This window comes from Lipotes vexillifer, unplaced genomic scaffold, assembly GCF_000442215.2.
Source record: "Lipotes vexillifer unplaced genomic scaffold, Lipotes_vexillifer_v1.1 scaffold796, whole genome shotgun sequence".
In the NCBI taxonomy this organism is placed as follows: domain Eukaryota; kingdom Metazoa; phylum Chordata; class Mammalia; order Artiodactyla; family Lipotidae; genus Lipotes; species Lipotes vexillifer.
Window position 1 is genome coordinate 2,195,166 of NW_006773072.1, and position 20,856 is coordinate 2,216,021.

At 45.8% G+C, this 20,856-nt stretch overlaps 1 protein-coding gene across 1 annotated transcript in view; it reads right to left on the reverse strand.

Annotated features, from left to right (window-relative positions):
* Positions 1–4,893: 4,893 nt before the first annotated feature.
* KCNQ3 (potassium voltage-gated channel subfamily Q member 3) overlaps positions 4,894–20,856 on the reverse strand; it is a 300,717-nt gene continuing 284,754 nt past the window's right edge. The window contains 6 exon segments of the mRNA XM_007447991.1: positions 4,894–5,884; positions 7,500–7,584; positions 9,655–9,747; positions 12,617–12,748; positions 15,387–15,489; positions 16,383–16,585. Coding sequence (XP_007448053.1) covers positions 5,150–5,884; positions 7,500–7,584; positions 9,655–9,747; positions 12,617–12,748; positions 15,387–15,489; positions 16,383–16,585 — 1,351 coding nt within the window. The 3' untranslated portion in view covers positions 4,894–5,149.

The following is a 20,856-nucleotide window of genomic DNA, read 5'->3' on the forward strand; positions in this document are numbered from 1 at the left end:
ATTCCTGCTCTTCCTGATTTTGATGGAAAAAGTAAAGCATTTCTCTTTCTAGAGATGTCCTTATTTAAATAGCAATTGTGAAAGTGCCTGATTTTGTCGTGTAAAAATTGGGATTGTATCTTCACCACTCTTTTTCTGAAAAAGATTTCCTAGTGTAAATTTAGAGTTCATGAGTAATACCAAGACTCAGGCAATGGCGTCCATATATGCTGTAAAAAAAGAACACGAATAACAGTACCCCGGATATGGCAGTCATTGTAGTAGGGGCTTTATCTATAGGGGTTGTGTCTTTGAAAATCAAAACACGTCAGAAAAGCCAAAGACGTTTGAATATAAGTCAATTTTTCATCCAGGGCATCTCTATATCCTTCCAAGCTCTTTGGTATTTTTCATTACTGGTTTCCTAAAGCACTAAAGCTATGCAGATAGGCTGGTTCCTAACATGTTCTGACCTGGGCATCGTGATACCTGCTACCTGATTTGGGGGACTGTTGGCTCAGTTTTAAATAGTGTAATATCAGTAACATGAGAGCTTTGGGTTGATCTGAATACAAAGAAAGGACTTACAGTCTGTTTAAAAGTTCATCCTGAAACAAGCAAGCCTTCAAAGACAAGTGAGGACATGGGCAGATTCCTCAGGATGCCCAGGGTTCAGGAAGCAGAGATAATCCTTGGGGTTCTAGGTGCCCTGGGTATGTATTCAAGGAAAACGAAGAGTAGCTATGGGGCATCTTCTGGAGGAAGCCTGGGGTGCACTTTCCAAAGTGCTGTTGGCTTCTTAGGACACTGGACACACTTATTCTCTTGGGCCAGGAGAATCTGATGTGCAGGTTTCCAGAAGCAGAGTGACACTTTTCTCTTCAGATAGATGCTGTATATTGGTCTTTACTATAAGCTTCTCTTGGTCAACACAATGAAATGGAAGGAGCTCAGCTCCTTGCCTGGTCTCAATCATGGTAGGGATTTGGAGAGGAAGAGAAAGCTGATTTCTCCAAGAACCTTCTCAGATACTCCAGAAACTCCTTCTCCCACAGCTTGTCTGGAGCTATCATGTCTAAAGCATTGAACGCAAACTCAAAGTCCCCATACAATCCAATCAGCCTTCCCTGAGCTGATAGGGTCATTACGATTTTGATGCAGAAGTTTTGCTTTCACTTTCTTCCATGTTCAGTCTCTCACTGATTCCAACCCAGGAAGCATTCCTGTCTGTATAGTTGTCTGCAGGGATGAAATCAGGTTCTTTCCACTTCTGGTAGACATAATTTAAAGGGACCTTTAATAATTCAAGGCCACCAGATTCCTAGATTTTTGATAGCAATCTGTATTTTTCTTATCTCTGAATTTCTGGTGCATTTTGCAGTGCCTAGAAGACAGTGGTGCTTAATAAATCTTGTAAATGAATAACCAAAGGAACATTTTTATTGCACTCATTAGAGTGGCATGGAATTATGACAATGATCTTGGCCAGTTATGAGTAGCTCCTGTTACGTTAACATTTTCTATAAGTAATTATTCTTTCAACTTACAGTGTCTAGGAACTGTCTTGCACCAAATAGGCATTAAATGCATACTGTTGATTAATGAGCTCATTTGATGTACAGAATATACCTTGGGGTTTTCCGTCTACATTTTCATGACAACTAGAGCTTTATAATATCAACGCCATGTCTAATAAGTCTAATCTCTCAGTTTCCAGAACAAACACAGTTAGTGAATAGAACTTTCTCAATTTGATTTTTTTTTTCTCTCACAGTGGGAAAAAAGAACAAAAAAACTTGCAGTATTTGCTTGTGTGCTAGTCTCTGATAGTCAAAACTCAAAATTGATCTCAAGTATTTTCTTCTCAGCCCAATAGGATCACCCTTCACCTAACATTTGGAAAGTGTATTTATCTCATTAATGTTGATCCTGCTAAAAGACGACCTCTTCAATTTTGCATATATCATGTTGTGACACAGAGACTGAATACATATATCATAGTTTCCCTTGAGAAAATCATCCGTCATTTGCCATTATTTCATGGAGTTCTGCTGAAACTATTGCAATTTCCTGGGCAAGCTTCAGAACCACTGGTTTATCTGAAGTAGAATAATCTTGGGCTGTGTTATTTACCAGTTCTGTTGGATTATTTCATCATGCTGGGTTTTTTTGTTTGACAAAAAGAGGTTTGTGGAAGCACACACAGTTTCTCCTAATAACTTATGTTTAGTCCCAGACTCTGAATTTCTACTTCATCAATGCCAGCCATGTTGATGATGTCGTCTGTGGGCAGGCAACTTGAGTAGGTTTGGTTTGCATTTCTGGAATGTGTTTTTTTTTTAAAGGAGTATCAAAGCAGAATATTCTAGATGATTTTTCTTTCTTTTTTGTTTTCTTAGATGGGAAAGAACAGCTCTTAAGATTCTTGTCATTTATTCATTCATGAAGATGCAATTTGCCTTTGTCTACACTGATAAAGACAACATACTGCATTGGAGGTATGGAATTGACACAAACCCAATCCCTGCCATCCTGGCCTTATGATCCAGCAGGGAAGCTAGACTGTCTGTCCTCTTATGGTTTGGAAAATCATACAAACTCCAATTCTTCATCAGTTACTAAAAGAACCTAAGGTAATCCTCTAACTTTGGAGCCATGGTAACTATTTTTAACCTGAGGATGAGAAAGTCTCACTCTTCCAGCTGGGAACTCCACTGAGTTCTTGGAAAATGCCTCTATTTGTAAGATACTGAGGCCAGTAGGTTCTGCAAGAATATTAATAAGTTAGAAAAATAATTGGTATGTTAGATGGCTCAATCATTTTTGACAAAAGATTCCAGGAAGGTCAGAATCAAGAACCGAACTCTAAGGAAGGGGCATAAGGTTTCTTAGGTCATCAACTCCAGTGGCACTTGCAGCCATACTGAAGGGGGTCAGGGGGCTCACATGCCCTTTGCCCTTCAGACGGCCAGAAAGTCAAACGGCATACCATGGGGGAGGGGGTTTCACGTCTGATGTATGTGCGCTTGTGTATTTCCTACCTCGGACTTCAAAGCCAACACCCATCCATTCGTGGGACTCTCCAAGTAAAACTCCTTTTTTACCCCTCACAAAGCCAAGGACTTCGGGCTTTGGTTGTAAGTTCCTAAAGTCAGGGGCTGACCCTTCATTATTACTGCACTCTGAGCCTTACACCTGGTACCTGTTGACACATAGGTTGAAAGAAACCAATCTCTGAGGAAGGAGCTCCTCTCTCCAATATAATGCAAGATCCCTGCATTAGGTAGCGATGAAACCATCCACCATCATGTCTGCCACAGCCATCATGGCTCTTGAGACTGCGAGGGAGAACGTCGGTTCGACGTAGACACTCGCTTAGGCCATTTGAAACATCCTGTCATCAAGGCAACCATCCACAACTTGTGCTTAGACGTATGAAAAGCGTGAGACAATAACACTGCAGTGTAGTCATTTAGCTAATTACCTCAAGCCTAATGGAAACCTTTTCCATCAGTGTGTTTCAGAGAGTAGCAACATCTCCTAGCAGGATGGCTTCTGCTTCATGTTAATGCTTATACAGTAGGACAGTGAGCTCAGCTAGTCTTACGGCTATGTGTGGTTTAAAAAATCTAGAGGAGGGGGCTTCCCTGGTGGCGCAGTGGTTGAGAGTCCGCCTTCCGAGGCAGGGGACGCTGGTTCGTGCCCCGGTCCGGGAAGGTCCCACATGCCGCGGAGCGGCTGGGCCTGTGAGCCATGGCCGCTGAGCCTGCGCATCCGGAGCCTGTGCTCTGCAACGGGAGAGGCCACAGCAGTGAGAGGCCCACGTACCGCAAAAATTAAAAAAATTAAAAAAAAAAAAAAATCTAGAGGAGGAAACATGGATCGTTCTGGAAATCTTGTCTATTTGCATATTAATGAATGTTGTAGCTCACTTGTATTATTACTTTTTTCTGGATCCAAAATGCAAAGCATCCGACAAACATGTTTCGCAATAAAAGCAGACATCCTCCTCCTGCTGGATAAACAGTGTCACGAGTGCTTTCCACACAACAGAGTACAGGCATCTCGGTCCTGTTGTGTAAACTGCAGAGTGGCGTGGCAGGAGGGGCCGGGGCCTGGAGTGAGTCAGCTGCCCGGGCTTTGAGTCTCAGTTCTCTGGGGAACGATGGAGTGGCCCCGGACATATGTCTTTACCTGGGCCTAAGCTTTCTCATGTTTACAAGGACGGACGTGGACTGGATACTTCTGTGTGCCCTCTTGACTCTAGTTCCTATTTGAGGTGGATATTTTATACAGGTATCTCGGGGAAGAATGTGAATTGGAGCCTCATTCTGAAGGCACTGAGCTCCTGCCCTGAGGGGCACCCCGCTGCTGATAAATTTTGTTATCTTTGGCTACGTAATTTGGGAACTATCTTAATGTGCATGTGTGTGTGTGTTTTCTCCCTGCCTAGTCACAACTCATCCGACGTGTTACACCTGCCACCACCCTTCATAGATGAGGAAACCGGGGCGTGATAGTTGACAATGACAGACTAAGTGAGGTCCCTTTGAGAGCTTTTGGAAGGTCTTCCCAGGCTTTCCTTAATAAAATAATGTTTTAAATTCTTGGTTTTGAAGATGTGATGACTGTCTAGTTCCTGCCCTCACGTTTTTAGCTCAGGAGGCAATGTTACTGGTACGCAATGTATTTTTGTTGAGAGAATTATTTGCTTGCTTTAGAAAACGCTTAAGTGTTGGACTGCTTTACACAAAGGAGCAGTGACGCTAGAAACAACGTAAACGACTTTCTCTGCTCACCCAACCAAAACCCAAACCAGACGACCACACAGACAGACACATAGCACGGCTCCTCAGTCATTTCTCCCTGTACTGGTCCAGTCATGATTCAAAGTAAGAAGAGCGGATAAGTGTGTATCCTAAAGAGGTTAGCGGTACCATTTATATAGTGTAAAGTCATGCAAACCATGCTTGAAAGGAAGCGGCTTCACTGTGGTCACCTGGAGAAGAAAAAGGCCACGAGAAGCCCCAGCCCAGGTGGGGGGCTACCACGCACATGCATGCGTTTGATGCAGCCACTGGGGATCTCACAGGTACACGGCGGGTGTGAGAGCAAGTGAGCTATACAAAGTCTGTCTACATTACAAGGATGAACCAGCCCACGAGCCCTTTTAAGTGGGCTTGTTGGAAGGGGTCCATATCGAATCAGAAATACCATCCCCCGTGGACGACAAAGGCATGGAGCCACTGGGCGTGAAGGGGTCTGTGTCCGTGTCTGTCTCACCCTCGGCGAGGTACCGTTTCTCCCTCATCCAGCTTGACCCCCCGCTCGGGCCAAACACATAATCGTCTCTGTCTTGGGAGATGCTGAAGCCACTTGGAGAGCGTTCCAGCTCCTCGTGGTTGACGGACATCAGGGACAGGGGCGTGTCACTGTCCCGGGTGATGCTGCGTCTCTGCTGGGGGGAGACCCGGTCCGAGCAGGGACTGTGCAGTTCAGCCTGGGAGTGGTAGCTCCCTCGGGAGTCGAGAAGAGTCAAGATAGGCAGGACGGTGGGCCTTTCCGCATAGGTGGTTGCCGAGGAGGAAAGGGTGGCGTGAACCTTTCCAGAACTGGGTGCCCCTTGGGACAGGTTCATGGAGTCGTGGGCAAAAACCCCGTAGGGGCCGGCTTTGTCAATGGGCACCTGGTGGACGCTGTAGGGAGCGCTGGGGGCGCCGGTCTCGGAGTCATTACACATGATGGTTTTCAAATCCGATTCCCTGTGGTCCTCTCTCTTCTCCACCTCAGCTGGCGAAGAGGTCCCCTTGGTCGGGTAGAAGTCGGTGACGTGCACCTGCAGCCGCTCCATGTGCTGCATATGCATATCCACCAGGAAATCCAGTTTCTTCCCCATGTCGTGAACCTGGAAAATACAAGGAACCGTGAATCGCTGCTTTCTCCAGACCTGCGGGTAGTTTTATTGGTCGGGAGGAAAAACTACAGCATTTACTTTTCGGAAAGGAAGAGGGTTCTTGCAAGTCGTAATCATCCTAACAGCTAATTATTTCGTGCCTCTTGATTTTGAGCCTTGCGCATGGATTCGTGCTAATCTAAAAAACAAAAAGGCAAGGACATTCCAGAAAGCCGGAGGCAGAGAGATGGGTGGAGGACAAGTTTTACCCGAGGGGGAGGTGGCCTTATTGCTGCTGCCGTTTGGGTCTAGGAGCGGGAGTTCTTGATTTGCAAACATCCCCTTACAGAAGCATCTAGACTGTTTGTGTACATTTCCCCTACCTGGTGATGTAAGCCCCAAAGATACAAGGGCAATGGTTAGCAAGAATTGAGCTTCTCAGAACTGGAGACCCTGCCTAGGGGTCTTGGAGGCCAGTGGAAGATACGCTGAGATAAGCTGCATCTATCTCTTCCTACCCACAAAATTGAGAACGTATCGAAACCTTTGAGTGCACAGACACAAGTGTGCGTTCATGTGTGCACGGCATGTTGTTTCCCTGACAGTTCACAACTCACCAGGAAGCACTGCAGGCAGGTCTCCCGTCCTCTCTTACGGAGGAAGACACGAAGCGCAGAACTAGGTCACGGACGAGTTGGTCCCGAAGCCTTAACGATAACTAACACTTCTCTAGCAGTTAGTGTGCACTTTAAAGCTATGAACTTATTTAATTTTCGTAACAGCCCTATGACGTGGATACTATTATTCTCTCTGTTTTCCGGGTGAGGAAATAGAGGCACAGAGAGATGAAGTAACTCATCAGACATCACAGAGCAGGTAAATGGAAGAGCTGAGATGAGAAATTAAAAATTTTAAATGGAAAAGGATATTCCTGATATACCAGAAAAGAATAATCATTCAAAATTTCTCTTCTTCTGCACAGATCCAACTTTCGGTTCTGAATAAAATAAAAGGATGGATAGGAATCCTAAAGGAAACCGACAGTGCTATTTATCTAGTGTAAAGTTGGGCAAATGATCCTGAAATATAAGCTGCTTTACTGCAGAAAGGAGAGGTGGGCTACCTAGGGTGCTCTGACTGAATGGGTTTCTTTCTGCCCTGAATGAACCCCACCCACAGCCTGCCCTCCTCCAGGCCCCTTCACACCGGCCACACACTGACCCAAACTTTCAGGGAAGGAGGATTACGAATAAATGTGGAGAAGGTCACCAACATTCCTTAAACAAACACCATGAAGTTCATGATAACAGCAGCTACCATTGGTTGAGTGTTTACTGTGTGCCAGCTACTACCGTAGATAATTTACGGGTATCCATTGATTTAATCCTCATGGCAACCTTATGAGGTATTAAAATCCCCATTCTACACACGGGGAAACTAAGACTCAGAACAATTTATTCACTTGCATGTGATCACCCAACCAGTAAAGTGCTAACTTGGCGATTTCATTTCCAGATCCTTTTATGAATGGTAGATTCTCAAGTATGTTATCTCCCTATGAAAAAAAATGACATTTGAAAATAAATTTCACATACTTGTTTTTTGGTGAGAGAAAGGAAGGACCTACCTGCCTTTCGACTTTCACAAACTTCCCCATCATGCTTTGGTCTTCAGTTTCGGATGTGGATGGTCTGGCCACATATGGTTCATTCCTAGGAAAGAGCCCATAATGCTGTAAGATCGTGATATCTAGTTTTGCCTTGCAAGGTCATTTCAGCTAGGTGGGCTGTGGCCCCTGGAACTATCCTTCTCGTGTTCAGGCTGACGTAGTCTGGAAGAGGCCACGCAACTCTGGAGGCAAATGGGCATCAGGAAAGGCCAGCATTTTCCTGTCTTCAACAGGGACATCTCATGCTTATCGTGTTTACTGCAGGAAAGTATGAAGTTTAACCAGTGGACCGCCAGGGAAGTCCTGAAGCTCAATATTAAGCTGCTCTTAGGAAGCTTTGTGTCAAGGTTAGTAACTGTGCCCAGAGTGTTTGATTCCTTTAAATTATGTTCCTTGGCCTTTCCGTCTCAGACGACTGGTTGAGGGTGGAGTGGGGGAGGGGTTGTCTCATCTCTGAAATTCTACACAGTGGGGGCCAATATTCCAAATATTTCATCTGTTTCATTTAGTTAAGACTGGAAAACAGATGTGAAATCTGGAAAATGATGCAAAAGATGATATTCGTAGGTAACAGGATTGAGACGTGTGCTGCATCTGCTCCTTGGCCAGGCACCGTTCATATCTGCCTAAATTCCAGTTAGTTTCAGTATTGCTCTATGTAGAAGAGACCTTTCAGGGCACCTAGCTATTGCTTGAAGCCATTCATGTCTGGCACTTTCTAGGCAGTTGGTTTTTCTCTCTAGGCTACTGACTCCTGCTAAGAAAGACCCTGGCCTGTCTTGGGCTGAGCAATCTTGAATTAAAGCAGATGTGTCAAACACTCGTGGCCTGTGTGCTGAATCCAAGCCCACCAGTGTTTTCCTCGGCTTGCACAGGGTTCTAAACATTTAAGCCATCTCAAAAATGGGGAATTGTACATCAAATCTGGATATGCAGCTTTTCTTGAGAAATCAGACTCTCTGGAAACAGAGGATCTTCACTGGTAAAATTAGCACCAGCAGAACAAAGTAACAATTACCTCCTTGGGATGGGGCACGTTCACCCCTTGCTATTCTATCCCCAGGATTGAGGCCAAAGATTAGATGCTGTATATTATACTCCTTACGTTCTCCCTTCTTTAATAATAAGGAGCCTTATTATGATAAGGTGCATAACATTTCTTATGCCTACCTCCCTTCACTCATGTTACCTGCCTTGAAGACATTTGGGAATAAAGAAGTGTACATTTCTTTTACAGTGGACTTTCTAAAGCAGGGGTCCCCAACGCCCGGGTCACGGACCGCTACTGTTAGGAACCGGGCCGCACAGCAGGAGGTGAGCGGCGGGCAAGCAAGCGAAGCTTCACCTGTATTTACAGCCGCTACCCGTCGCTCGCATTACCGCCCGAGCTCCGTCTCCTGTCAGCCTTATGGTGAGTTGTATAATTATTTCATTATATATTACAGTGTAATAATAATAGAAATAAAGTGCACAATAAATGTAATGTGTTTGAATCATCCCGAAACCATCCCCCCCGCAACCCCAGTCCGTGGAAAAGTTGTCTTCCATGAAACCGGTCCCTGGTGCCAAAAAGGTCGGGGACCGCTGTTCTAAAGGACGGCTCCTTGTTCATGAGGACCTAGCAAAGGACAATTCTCAAACAGTTTTTGAGGGACAGTGGAGCTGCTCTGTTGAGGGACACAGCTCTACCTGTTACAGTGTTGCCAGGGACCTGACATCTGATTTCCTTCTTGGGCTCTGTGGGTGATGATGCAGGAAAAGCCAAGATAGCTGACCAGGAGTGTCTTGGGCTCTGCCAACATGACATATTCTTTCGGTTCCAATAAAGCTCATAAGTCTCCTCTTATTTTATAACTAGGAAACCATTAGTTTCATTTTCAATAGCCATACAAAGCAGTGTCACCTACAGGGTCTGGGTGGAGGGGCTGCAAGTCTTTTGTACAGAAACCTCTCAAATGGCCACAGGCCGGAATAGGCTTCAAACTCTTTCTCTTCATCTGGTTTAGGGGAATGGCAACCTCACCCCACCGTGAAGGAACCCAGCTGAGATCTGGGGAATGCTCCGTGGGCTTTGGCACCACACAGCCTGTCAGCCCATGACCATAGGCCCCACCTGGGAGATTGCTGGGTTGGGTAGGTGAATGCTTTCTGAGACTTCTTATGTTTTGGAGTAGATGGAGGTCCAGGGGTGAAAATCATATCTATTCTGAAAAAGAGCACACAGAGAGAGGGGACTAAATTAAAAACAGCTTTACATGGAAAGAGAAGAAAGCAATTCATTCTCTTCCTTCTGTAGTCAGCTGTGGGTTTGAAATATAAAGGAGAAGAGAAACAAGAGAGAGGAAGGGGGAGAGGGAAAGGAAGAGGTGACGAGAGAGAGAGAGAGAGAGAGAGAGAGAGAGAGGGAGAGAGAGGGAGAGAGAGGGAGAGAGGGAGAGAGCGAGAGAGAGAGGGAGAGAGAGAGAGGGAGAGAGAGGGAGAGAGGGAGAGAGAAAGAATTTATAATCTCAATGTATCATTATCTTTTTTTGGTCCAGGGGTACCGAGAGCATCTCTCTATCCCAGGGGAGAGAGGCAGCCAAACCACTGAGACAGGGTGACAGTTGTGTCTTGTTATTTCTTACAGGAAATGTCATGTGTGCTACAGCCTATCTGGTCTTCCAGCTCTTTTATTCCACCCAAAACATCTAGTTAGGGAGTTTTTCCTCCTAGACCCTAGCCTCTGTTTTCAGCTGTGCTCTCTTTTCTCTGCTGCTTTGCAGGCTTCTCCAGCCATTAGAGGGATGATCCAACACTGGCTCCCACACCCACTGGCTCCCACACCTTGCTTCCATTTCTGCTCAAGCCACTAGCTCCCTATCTGCGCCACCCTGAGCACAACAGGAGACAAACGCCCCCCCACCCCCTCCCCTCATCAAGTTGCAGGGCTAGGGCAGGGGCAGGGTGTGGGAGCAGCCTTGAAGGCTTATCACAGGCCTAGGACCGCTAAGACCATGCACCCAGAAGAAGCCATGCCTCACTCTGTCTCTCTGCAAACCCAACCGCTCCTCCAGTGACCCCACCATGTACTAAATCACCCTTCCTTTCTCTCCGGCCTCCTGCAGTATTAGCACGGCTGGGGGTATGTGATTAGCCCACTTAGGCAGTCAACCTCCCGCTAAGACTCAGAAACTCATATGCCTGATAAATACCAAACATGATGACTGTGCAAAGGTCCACTCAATGCACATTAAGATGGGCTGATAATTTTGGAGGATGGTATGTCCTAGACATCGTGTTCCCTCCTTCCATCTCTCAGAGAGACATATTGCATAAATAACAGCATGTTAGGCTCAGAACTTGTTCACGCATCCTTTTGCTTGGCAGGCATTGAGCGCCGATTGTGTGCCCGCCACTGTGCTGGGCCGTCACAGTTGGTATTCCATTTATGGATAAAGGAAGGTCACAAATAAGCATTCTTCCAACCCAACGGCATCGTTAATGGCCAACTCATTCAACATGATGGTCCTATTAACTCTGCAGGACAACCCAATGGTGAAATATTCTGATGAGAAAACTGAGGTCCAGAGAGGACCTGACTCATGTCAATTTGAAATCTCACACAGGTCTGAGAATGAGCCTCAGACAGGGCTTTGGCTTCCTGATGTCAGTTCTATGACTTGACATCAAAGTGTCCTTTAGTTGTTTTAAATGATTTACTTTTTAAAAGGATATTTTTACAATTCACTGAAGATCTGACAAATTTAAAAAGTAGGAAAAAAATCACACATGGACTCATCACATCAGTAGAGCTATGGTAACCCCTTGGGGGAAGTCTTATTTCTTTTCTTTAGGCTCCTGTAAGGGAGAGTGTGTATGTGTTGTGTATATTTCTGAATAAACGTTATGTGTGTACATTTTTGTAATCATAGTATATAAATAACATAGTTAATATCATCACACGATCTAGGTAGACTATATATAAATATAATCATATGTATGTCCATATAAGTATCTAAGTGTACTATAAGTAATCATATTATGCATATATATATTCACTGATCACATAAATTTTTATCTCACTATATACATTTTTAACATGTCATTTGATGACTGCATAACTTTTTAATGAGAGCAGGTACCATTATTTTCTTAATCACTATTTATAGAGTTGAGGCAGTGTGGTATGTTACAGAGAATGGGAGTTTTGTAACCAGTTGGATCTGGTTTGACTTCCAGCTCTGCCACCTACTAGCTGGGTAGTTTTGGGCAAATCCATTGTCCTATGAGCTTCAGTTTTATCAGTGGTAAAATGGCAGCTATAATGCAATACTTAGGGGGTTATAAGGGATTAGAGGCATAAAGGTAGAGCACCCAGGTGCTTAACAGAAATGGAGGCAATTATTGGGAATTGGGAATCAATGCTGTTTCCATATTTTCACTAGTATAAATAACACTTGATGAACTTTTAATTGGGTGAAAATTTATATTAAGAATTAGTCTGGGCTTCCCTGGTGGCGCAGTGCTTGAGAGTCCGCCTGCCGATGCAGGAGACGCGGGTTCGTGCCCCGTTTCGGGAAGATCCCCCATGCCGCGGAGCGGCTGGGCCCGTGAGCCATGGCCACTGAGCCTGCGCGTCTGGAGCCTGTGCTCCGCAAATGGGAGAGGCCACAACAGTGAGAGGCCCGCATAACGCAAGGAAAAAAAAAAAAAAAAAAAAAAAAAAAAAAAAAAAAAAAAAAAAAAAAAAAAAAAAAAGAATTAGTCAACTGGACTCATTTTAGGTAATCCCAATTGTGCTGGCAACATCCAAAGCAGCACAGTCAGGGCAGTAGCACAGATGCCTTTTTTCTCCCTGAGGCCTAATTAGGGTGTTGATCTTGGCCGTGTCAATGTCATAGAAATTCTTCCCACTGTCTGATCTGGTGTTGGTTGGCCTTGACATCCATGTTTGATGAATATGTTTGTTCTTAAAATTTCTCCCCTGCACTGTGGATTACTGAATGCCTTTCACCCTCAGCTCTAAGGTCTACCTGGCTCTGTCTAATTCCTTAGCAGTCAGGAGACCATCACCCTTCCAGGTGTGCTGTCTTTACCTCGTCTGAAGGTACTTTATCCTGGAAAGCATGTCAAGATGTCCGGCGGAATACTGCTCAATCACATCCTTCACGTCATAAGGCCTCAAAGTCTCCTTGAATTTTTTTTTATAGAGACGGAATTGTAGAATTCTGCAAGGCAAAGTAGAGACATTTGTACATCAAGAGTGGAGAGTAAAGGAAATTATGATACAAGTTGAGCAAACTCTGGGGCGGGGGAGGGTAAAACATCCAAAAAGAAACAATTTGATGAGAAGTTTCAACTCTTGGTCCTGGTTCTACCTCTTGGAAACACACTGAATGAGGCTAGCTGGTGTCTCTCCTTCATGACTACCTCCTTTTACTCATTTTAATAATACATTCATAGTAACAATAAGAGCTAACATTTATTTCACATTCATTACATGCCAGACACTGAGCTAAGTGCATTTTTAACAATTTGCTAATAGATCAATTCACAGATGATGCAACTGTGGCCGAGAGAGCTTCAGCATCTTCCCAGGGCCATCTAGCTCATAACGTCAGAGTTTCCTTCAAACCCAGGTTTGTATGCAGACAAGGCTCACGGTCCTAATCCTGTGTCACACTGCTTTCTATCTGAGGACAGCTGACATATCTCTTCCTCAGTAGCCTCCTTAGTCTTTTGGCTTATGAGCTCCTGGAAGAGAAAAGCTAGCTTCTGTTCCCTGAGTTTTCTCAGGTTCTCAATTAAGTGGGGCACCCAGAACTTGGAGATGCTGAACCCTCACCTCCATCTTCCTGGGAACCAATAAAGTCATCCTAGGTGATTAATGCTCCTTGAAATTCACATCACGAGGTCAACTCTTGCTGAACACAGTGTCAATTAAAACCTTTAATCACAGGCCAGGTAGGAAACACAGCTTCCCAGGTCCTCCCACCTCATACTTGTACAGGTCTTTTATTTTTTGGCTGCATCGGGTCTTAGTTGTGGCACGCAGGATCTTTGTTGAGGCATGAGGGATCTTTCGTTGCGGCAACAGGTTTCTCTCTAGTTGTGGCGTTCGGGTTTTCTCTTCTCTTCTAGTTGTGGCATTCGGGTTTCTCTCTAGTTGTGGCGTTCGGGTTTCTCTCTAGTTGTGGCGTTCGGGTTTTCTCTTTCTTTTCTCTTCTCGCTCAAGCTCAGTAGCATGTGGGATCTTAGTTCCCTGACCAGGGATCGAACCTGAGTCCCCTGCACTGTAAGGAGGATTCTTTACCACAGGACCACCAGGGAAGTCCCATGTACAGGTCTTTTTTATGGTGCATTCAAGGTTCATTTTGTTTGTCATAGCCCATGGCATCAGCCCCTAAACACTATTTTTGCCTATTGACTGTATATCCAACTCGCCATCCTTTCCAATTTTATGTCATTTTCTAAGCCTGCCCTTTACATAGCTCCATCTAAGGTAGGTATCGGGAACTATGGTTTGCAGGCCAAATCTGGCCCACTGCCTGTTTTTGAAAGTAAAGTTATGTTGGAACACAGTCCCAGTCATTCATTTATAGACTGTTTGTTTACAGTTGCTTTTGCACTACAAAATCAAAGTTGAATACAGCGGAGACCTATGGATCATAAATCCTGACATATTTACTACCTGGCTCTTTACAGAAAAAGTTTGCCAACCCCTGAACTAAGGCATCAATGACAATGCTAAAAAGGATGGGGCAGAAGCCAGACCATGAAGCATCCCGGCAGAGACCTCCCTCGAGCTTGACACAGATCCATTCATTGGTTTTCTTTGAATAAGACCATTCAACCAGTTATGAATCCAGGTAGTTGTGTTTTTATCCAGCCTCATTTCTGGGGCATTGTACAGGATGGGATCACAAGGAACCAGGTCAACGGCTTTGCTGAGGGCCACATACTATAAACTATTGTGCTCCCTGATCTACTGGACTGGGAATCTTCTGAAAATATCATGACTAGTTCTCAGAGACTCTGACTTAGTTTCTAGAATTCACTGCCACTTTGGCGGAGTGCTTGTAAGCCCATATCCTGGTCAAAGTTTTCTTGCAGTAGTAGCATATTTTTATTTTCTTGTGGAATTCAAAACAAAACAGAGGGCCTCCCTGGTGGCGCAGTGGTTGAGAGTCCGCCTGCCGATGCAGGGGACGCGGGTTCGTGCCCCGGTCCGGGAAGATCCCACATGCCGCGGAGCGGCTGGACCCGTGAGCCATGGCCTCTGAGCCTGCACGTCCGGAGCCTGTGCTCCGCAACGGGAGAGGCCACAACAGTGAGAGGCCCGCGTACCGAAAAACAAAACAAAACCAAAAAACAAAAAAAGAAACAGAAATAGCCAGGGCGAATTACAGTTTTGTCTGAAGCAGACAAAAAAATCCTATCCGTGCTTATCTTGTTGAAAATGCTAATTAATTAAAAAAGAACTAGATGGATGGAAGACAGACGGAAGAAAAGCTATTTTGAGTGAGAAGCCTATAAAAGAAAACTCCATGTCAATACACCCCCGCCTCCTCAACATCCTTTAAAATAAATGGTGGCCGAAGCCAGACAAGAGGGTGACAGTCGGAAACACTGTCAGGAGCCTGTGGAAGCATTTTTATAAAACGGAGAGAGCAAGGGTCTCCCAGGATGACCTGCTAATGTAGCCGCTCCCTTAGAACTGACATAGTCTCTGGACTTGACTCAGGGGTTACTTGAGGGATCTTCTGCCCACCCTCCCAAAGCCCAAGAGCACTTTACAAAACCGCACCCTGTGGGAGCTGAGCTGGGGCCTCGGGAGGCCCACAGGTAGGGAGGAGGGGAGGTTACCTGACGGCTCGGATGGCGGCCTTCAGGGTGGGGATCATGTCTTCGATGAGGAAGTCATTCCCGTAGCCCCTGTCCTCCGCTGTGGGGTCGGCCGTCCCGGCATCTGGGAGGGAAGGAGACACACATCAACCGCAGGCCACAGTACTCGGAAAGGCTCGGGGGCCTGGTTCGGTCAGAGCCATCCAAACTCAAGCTCCTGAATCTACATTCCCATTTCAGAAACCCTGATGCGTTCTCCAGCTGTGACGTCATTCAGACCTTCTCATCCCCCTTCCGTTATAGCCAGAAGAGTCTGAGTCAGAGGTGCCTGTCGGTCAGGATTGTTGCTGGGGGAAGGTTAGGATGGAGGTGATGTGAACTCCAGGGTTCCAGAGTGGCCCTTTGGAGGCATCAAAGGGACACATGGGGGTGTTTATCAGACAGACCCGGGTTTGGATTCTTGCTCTGTCAGTCATTATCCTTGTGACCTTGACTTGGGGGGTGGTCACTTTCTGAGCCCTACTCATCCTCCCTTTTCATAAGTGAAAGGGGCACACAGATGTATTGCTCCTACAGCCCCCATGGGGCACTTCTCCAACACCTCTTCCCACCCCTGGGGGTGCTGAGTTCCCCAGGTGTCCAGATCACTCTGCACCTGGCCCCTCTCCATCCTTCAAGGTGACCTCCAAGGCAACGCCCTCATCAAGGCCACCCTTAGGATCCATGGCGGTATGTCCCAAGGCTCCCTGGAGGGGATGTGCAGACACATGTGGTGACCCTGGCCCAGGAGAACAGCAAACGTGGGCCCTCTGCTCTTGGAGTGAGTGCAGGGACCTATCACAGCCCAGGGGCTGAGGATAAGACAAGTGAGAAGCTGATTCAGGGCAGTAGGAAGGGGCTACTTTGTAGACTGCAGGGTTCTTCCACAGGGGAGGGAGGGAGGGAGGGAGGGAGGGAGGAAGAGGGTGGGAGAAGGTGACGTGGAGGCGACAGGGTGAGGAAGAGGAAGGGCGTTACCTTCAGAGCTCTGCCAGAAAGCGTATGCTTTCATGCGGAAGGCGGTGCGGAAACGCTCTTTATTGTTTGAGCCAACAGGCTTTGGTTCTTTAGAAGGACTTTCTTCTATGGCATCTACATTCAGAGGGGTAAATAGCTTTCCTTTAGTATTGCTACCACGAGGATTAGAAAGGCGAACCCGATCCAAGAGACCCAGCTTTTGGCTACAAAATAAGCAAAAGTGAACAATTTTCCTCCTTGAGTGCAGGCTTTCGTAATCTCCCGTCCCTCTCCATAAAGACGCACACATCCTCTTCCTCGCAGGAGTGGGACTCGCGCCTCCAGTGCTCAATCTGATTGAGCGGCTTGGAATGGGACAGGGCTTGGTTCAGATCCTAGCTCAGCAACTGACTAGCTATTACACCTCAGGCGCGTTTCTCTGAGTTTCAGTTTCTTCATATGCTTAAGTGCAGCTTAAACGAGATCCAGGACATAAAATGCCAGCCCGTAGTAGCAGGCAGCAAAGCTTCATTCCTCCTCCACTCCCATCTCCTCTGAATCAATAACTTCCCTTGTACCACTCCGTGGTGCCCAGATAGTGACTCACAGAGGCAAAGCTTTATCAAGTGTTCCTTGAACAGAACTGAATGACATAAATGACATAAAGCAAGTACCCTAACCTGGTGTCCACGGACACCCTGCCATGGACAGAACTTTGGGGGAGGTCCATGAGCTTGGATGGGAAAAACACTGCCTTTTTAATTTACTAGTTAGATTTTAATTCACTAATCTCAAACTGAAAATTAGCATGTCTTTCAATTATGAATGTATGAATAAACCCCAGTAATATCCTCAATGCCCCAGCCATATCCTGTGACTCTCCACAACAGAAGCCACAGGTCATTTTATATCCTGTTATCTCCAGGTATTGCCATGCTCGTCACTGCTTTGAAATTATGGTAGTATTCAACCTGCCACTACATCACGCCAATTAGATTCATCACAAAGAAGCACGTATACGACTGCATCTCAAAAGTTTAAATATTTCGGTAATTACATTTCAACATAACCAGTTTCTTTGTAACGGTCTGCCTTTTATTTATGGATTCAAAGTTGTTATTCTGAGAAAGGGTCCCTGGACCTCATCGTAGTGCCAGAAGTCTTCTTGGCACAAAAAACAGTCAATGAGTCCAACAGAAAGTTGCCCTGGTTCAGAAACCATCTAGGTGTCCTCGGGCAAATCTGTGACCTTAACCAGACTCAGTTACCTCATCTTTAAAATAGGGATAAGCACGTCCCACTTTACTTGGTTGCAGTGGGATCATGCCTGTCAAGGATTTGGCATGGAGCCTGGGATACAGTAGGTGCTCTACAAATAGTAATTTCTCCCTCTGTTTCTTAGCCTCTGCCCCTCACCTGAGTGGGCACAGGAGGGAAGTCCTTTTGTGTGGTACAGACCAGAGAGACCCATGGTGCTTGTTTCACACATCAGTACACTCAGCTCAGCTGCGTTCTCTCCATCACCCACACGGGGCTTGGTACCCAGCAGGTGTGCATGTACTTGTGGGAGAAGTGAGTGAACAAATGAATATGACTATGGGTGGTCAAGTCAGCTTTGCATCAGCCTGAGATAACTGAGTATTTCTAAAGTCTGCGTCTGGTTATGACAGCCACGTGCTTCATGCCAGAAGCTGCTGCCATCTTTGTGGCTTGGGGTGGTGAGGAGGTCCTGGCGTTGGAGCTGCAGAGGTGGGAGCACCTCGTGCCGAGCAGGTGCCTTACGCTCTCTGAGCACCGTGTCCTCATCGGTTAAGTGGGCCTAACAACACTTTGCTTAGGAGAGATTTGGGGAGCATTACATATGATAATGTCTGTAATGCTTCTTGTCTTCAGCCTGGCATAGAGAAGCCACTAAGAAGTATTTGATTAATGAATGAACGGACAAGTGGATGAGTAATTGTTACACCTTCTGGACTGTTCTCTCTCGCCCGGCACTGTTACATGAATACATGTACATGCCCAGAGTAGATTCAGAGAAATGCCAGTACTCAGATGACTCCATCTTTCCTGAGCTGGTCAAAGTTTTCAGAGTGGTTTCCTGACCAGTACTAGGTAAATGACTAATGAGAATAAATCAGGGTCCAGGGGCTAAAAATACTAAACAAGGCAGGAAGTCAACTGAACACACAGAGAAGGCTTTCCTAGCCATGAGCTAAGGGAAAAGGGGACTTTAGCTCAGTCACTTCTCAGGCCCTCTGCTTCCTGGCCCCTGCCTACCTGTCTCACTATACCTCCAAGCAGATCCATCATTCCATCAGTACCAAGCCCCTTGCCCATCCCCAAGTCCCCTCCTGCATGCCTTGGAGCACTCAGCCATGCCCTTTCTTGCCTTCTCAGTTGACCTCATTCCCATCTGCCCTTTAAAACTGCCCAAGGGTCCCCTCTTGGAAACTAAGTTCTCCCCATCTGCTCCAAAGACAGGCTGTGTTTTTCTCCGTCTCCGTGTTTAGTACACAGGGTAGAGGCTGTACATCCCCACACCCGCCCGCCCCACTTGACTGTGTAGTCCTGGCAAAGAAAGGACTCTGCCTGGTTATCTCTGAACCCACCCCACAGCCTTGCTCAGCACAGCCTGATGGTCAGGACTTTGGGGCAAAACTGGCCTGAGGGGAAACGTCCTAAAAAACACGTAACCTAGGACACAGAACTCATGCCGTCTGACCCTCAGCTTCTTCACGGGCGCAGTGAGGAGGGCCAGCCCGTTCCATGTGGCTGTGGAAGGGTTAAGTGAGGGAACATGTGTAAAGTGCTTAGCTGACTGTCTGGGATGCGGATGTGAGAAGCTTTCAATAAACACTGGCTGTCACCGTTATCTCGGTAAATAATCCTCTTCCTACAGAAGCAGTAGAAAGCTAACGACATGTGTGAAAAGGATGGATAAAATTTCCTGAGCCACAAAAAAGTGTTTGTTTTTTTTTTTAATGAACTGAGATGAGTTCTCAGGATTTATGTATTATTTTACAGTTCTTCTTAATGCTGGTCTCAGACACTCACCACTGTCACAGAACTTGACCTGGGCAGGAGATAAGTGTATGAGAAGCTTAATTTTAAACTAAGCAAGACAAAAGTAAAGAAAGTAATGGCAGCCACTTTGTCCTGATTTGAAATCTCAGGATAACTGCTGACTATCAGATAATGAAAGAACTCTCTTGGTTCTATCTCTGCTGGGATTTAGGATTCTCTTGTTTGGCATTTAAATGTTTCACTGCAACTTCTAACAGTCTGAATTGCTTTGGCTATGTTCACTTAATACCCCACTGGTCACAGAGATCGTTTTATGAGAGATGGATTCTGACAGCATTAGGAATCCAGATGTGTCGGGCACAAGTCAGGAATCTCGGCTCTGAATTAATGGCCATTGAGCCTAAGAGGCTTAACGGAATTCTTTCTCCAGCAAAGTGGGTGATCAGCTTACTTCTTAATTGTGTTGCCTGAAATCCAAGACCCCAAAGGATAATCAAATGCAAGGCAAAGTTCATCCTTGAAACTCAAAACCCATCTCTGCCCTTCTCCGTATGGATTTCTGGTGCGTGATTCAGGCCATGTGTTTGGAGGCTATGCCAGGTCTCGCAAGAAAAGCTCTTCTTGAAGCTGACATCAGACTCCCTTGGAAAGCCGGGGTCCCTGATTTGTTAAGTGCAGACAAATGATTTCCACACACGAATTGGGAAAACTGGAAATAGAGACTAAGGATGGCAAAAGTAAAATCAAGGCTGTTCTTTCCTGGCAAAGTCGTTCAGTCCCTGCCCTGGGCTCCTGCCCCAGGGAACTCTAAGTTGTGTTAAACTCCATGCAGTTCCCTGATTTCACACTTCCCAGCCTTGGCACAAGTGGTGACCTGTATCTAGGAAAACCTTCATCCCTTCTTTTATCCAAAAGACCGACTTTTTGTCTGAAACTTCGTCCAAATATCAGTCCCAAGGCACACTTCTACTCTTGGTCCAATTAGATATCCATTCACTGTGCTTTCTTAAAGACTTTCCTCAACCGTGGCACTTGGCCACCATAATGAAATCTCTGACTTTCGAGGGACTCTCTCTCTCTCTCATTTTGCCCCCAATGGACATTTGGCAATGTCTGGAATCGCACTGGACTGACATAACTTGGAGAGTGCTACTGGCTTCTAGTGGGTCAAGGCCAGGGATGCTGCTAAACTTCCTACAATGCACACAGGGTGGCCCCACAGCAAAAACTTATCCCACCCAAAAAGTCAACGGAGCTGAGCATAAGAAACCAAAAGCATAAGCTATTTTTTCAGAAACTGTACTTTGTCTAATGATCCAGCATCTAACACAGTGCCTGGCACATAGTAAGCACTGAAAACACTGTTATGATGTTAGGTGAAAGAAGGAAGGAATAATAATATTTGACCTTCTGATTAAGAAAATGAACCCAACTTCAGCTGAGGGAGGATGTGCTGTAGAGTGGAAAGAGT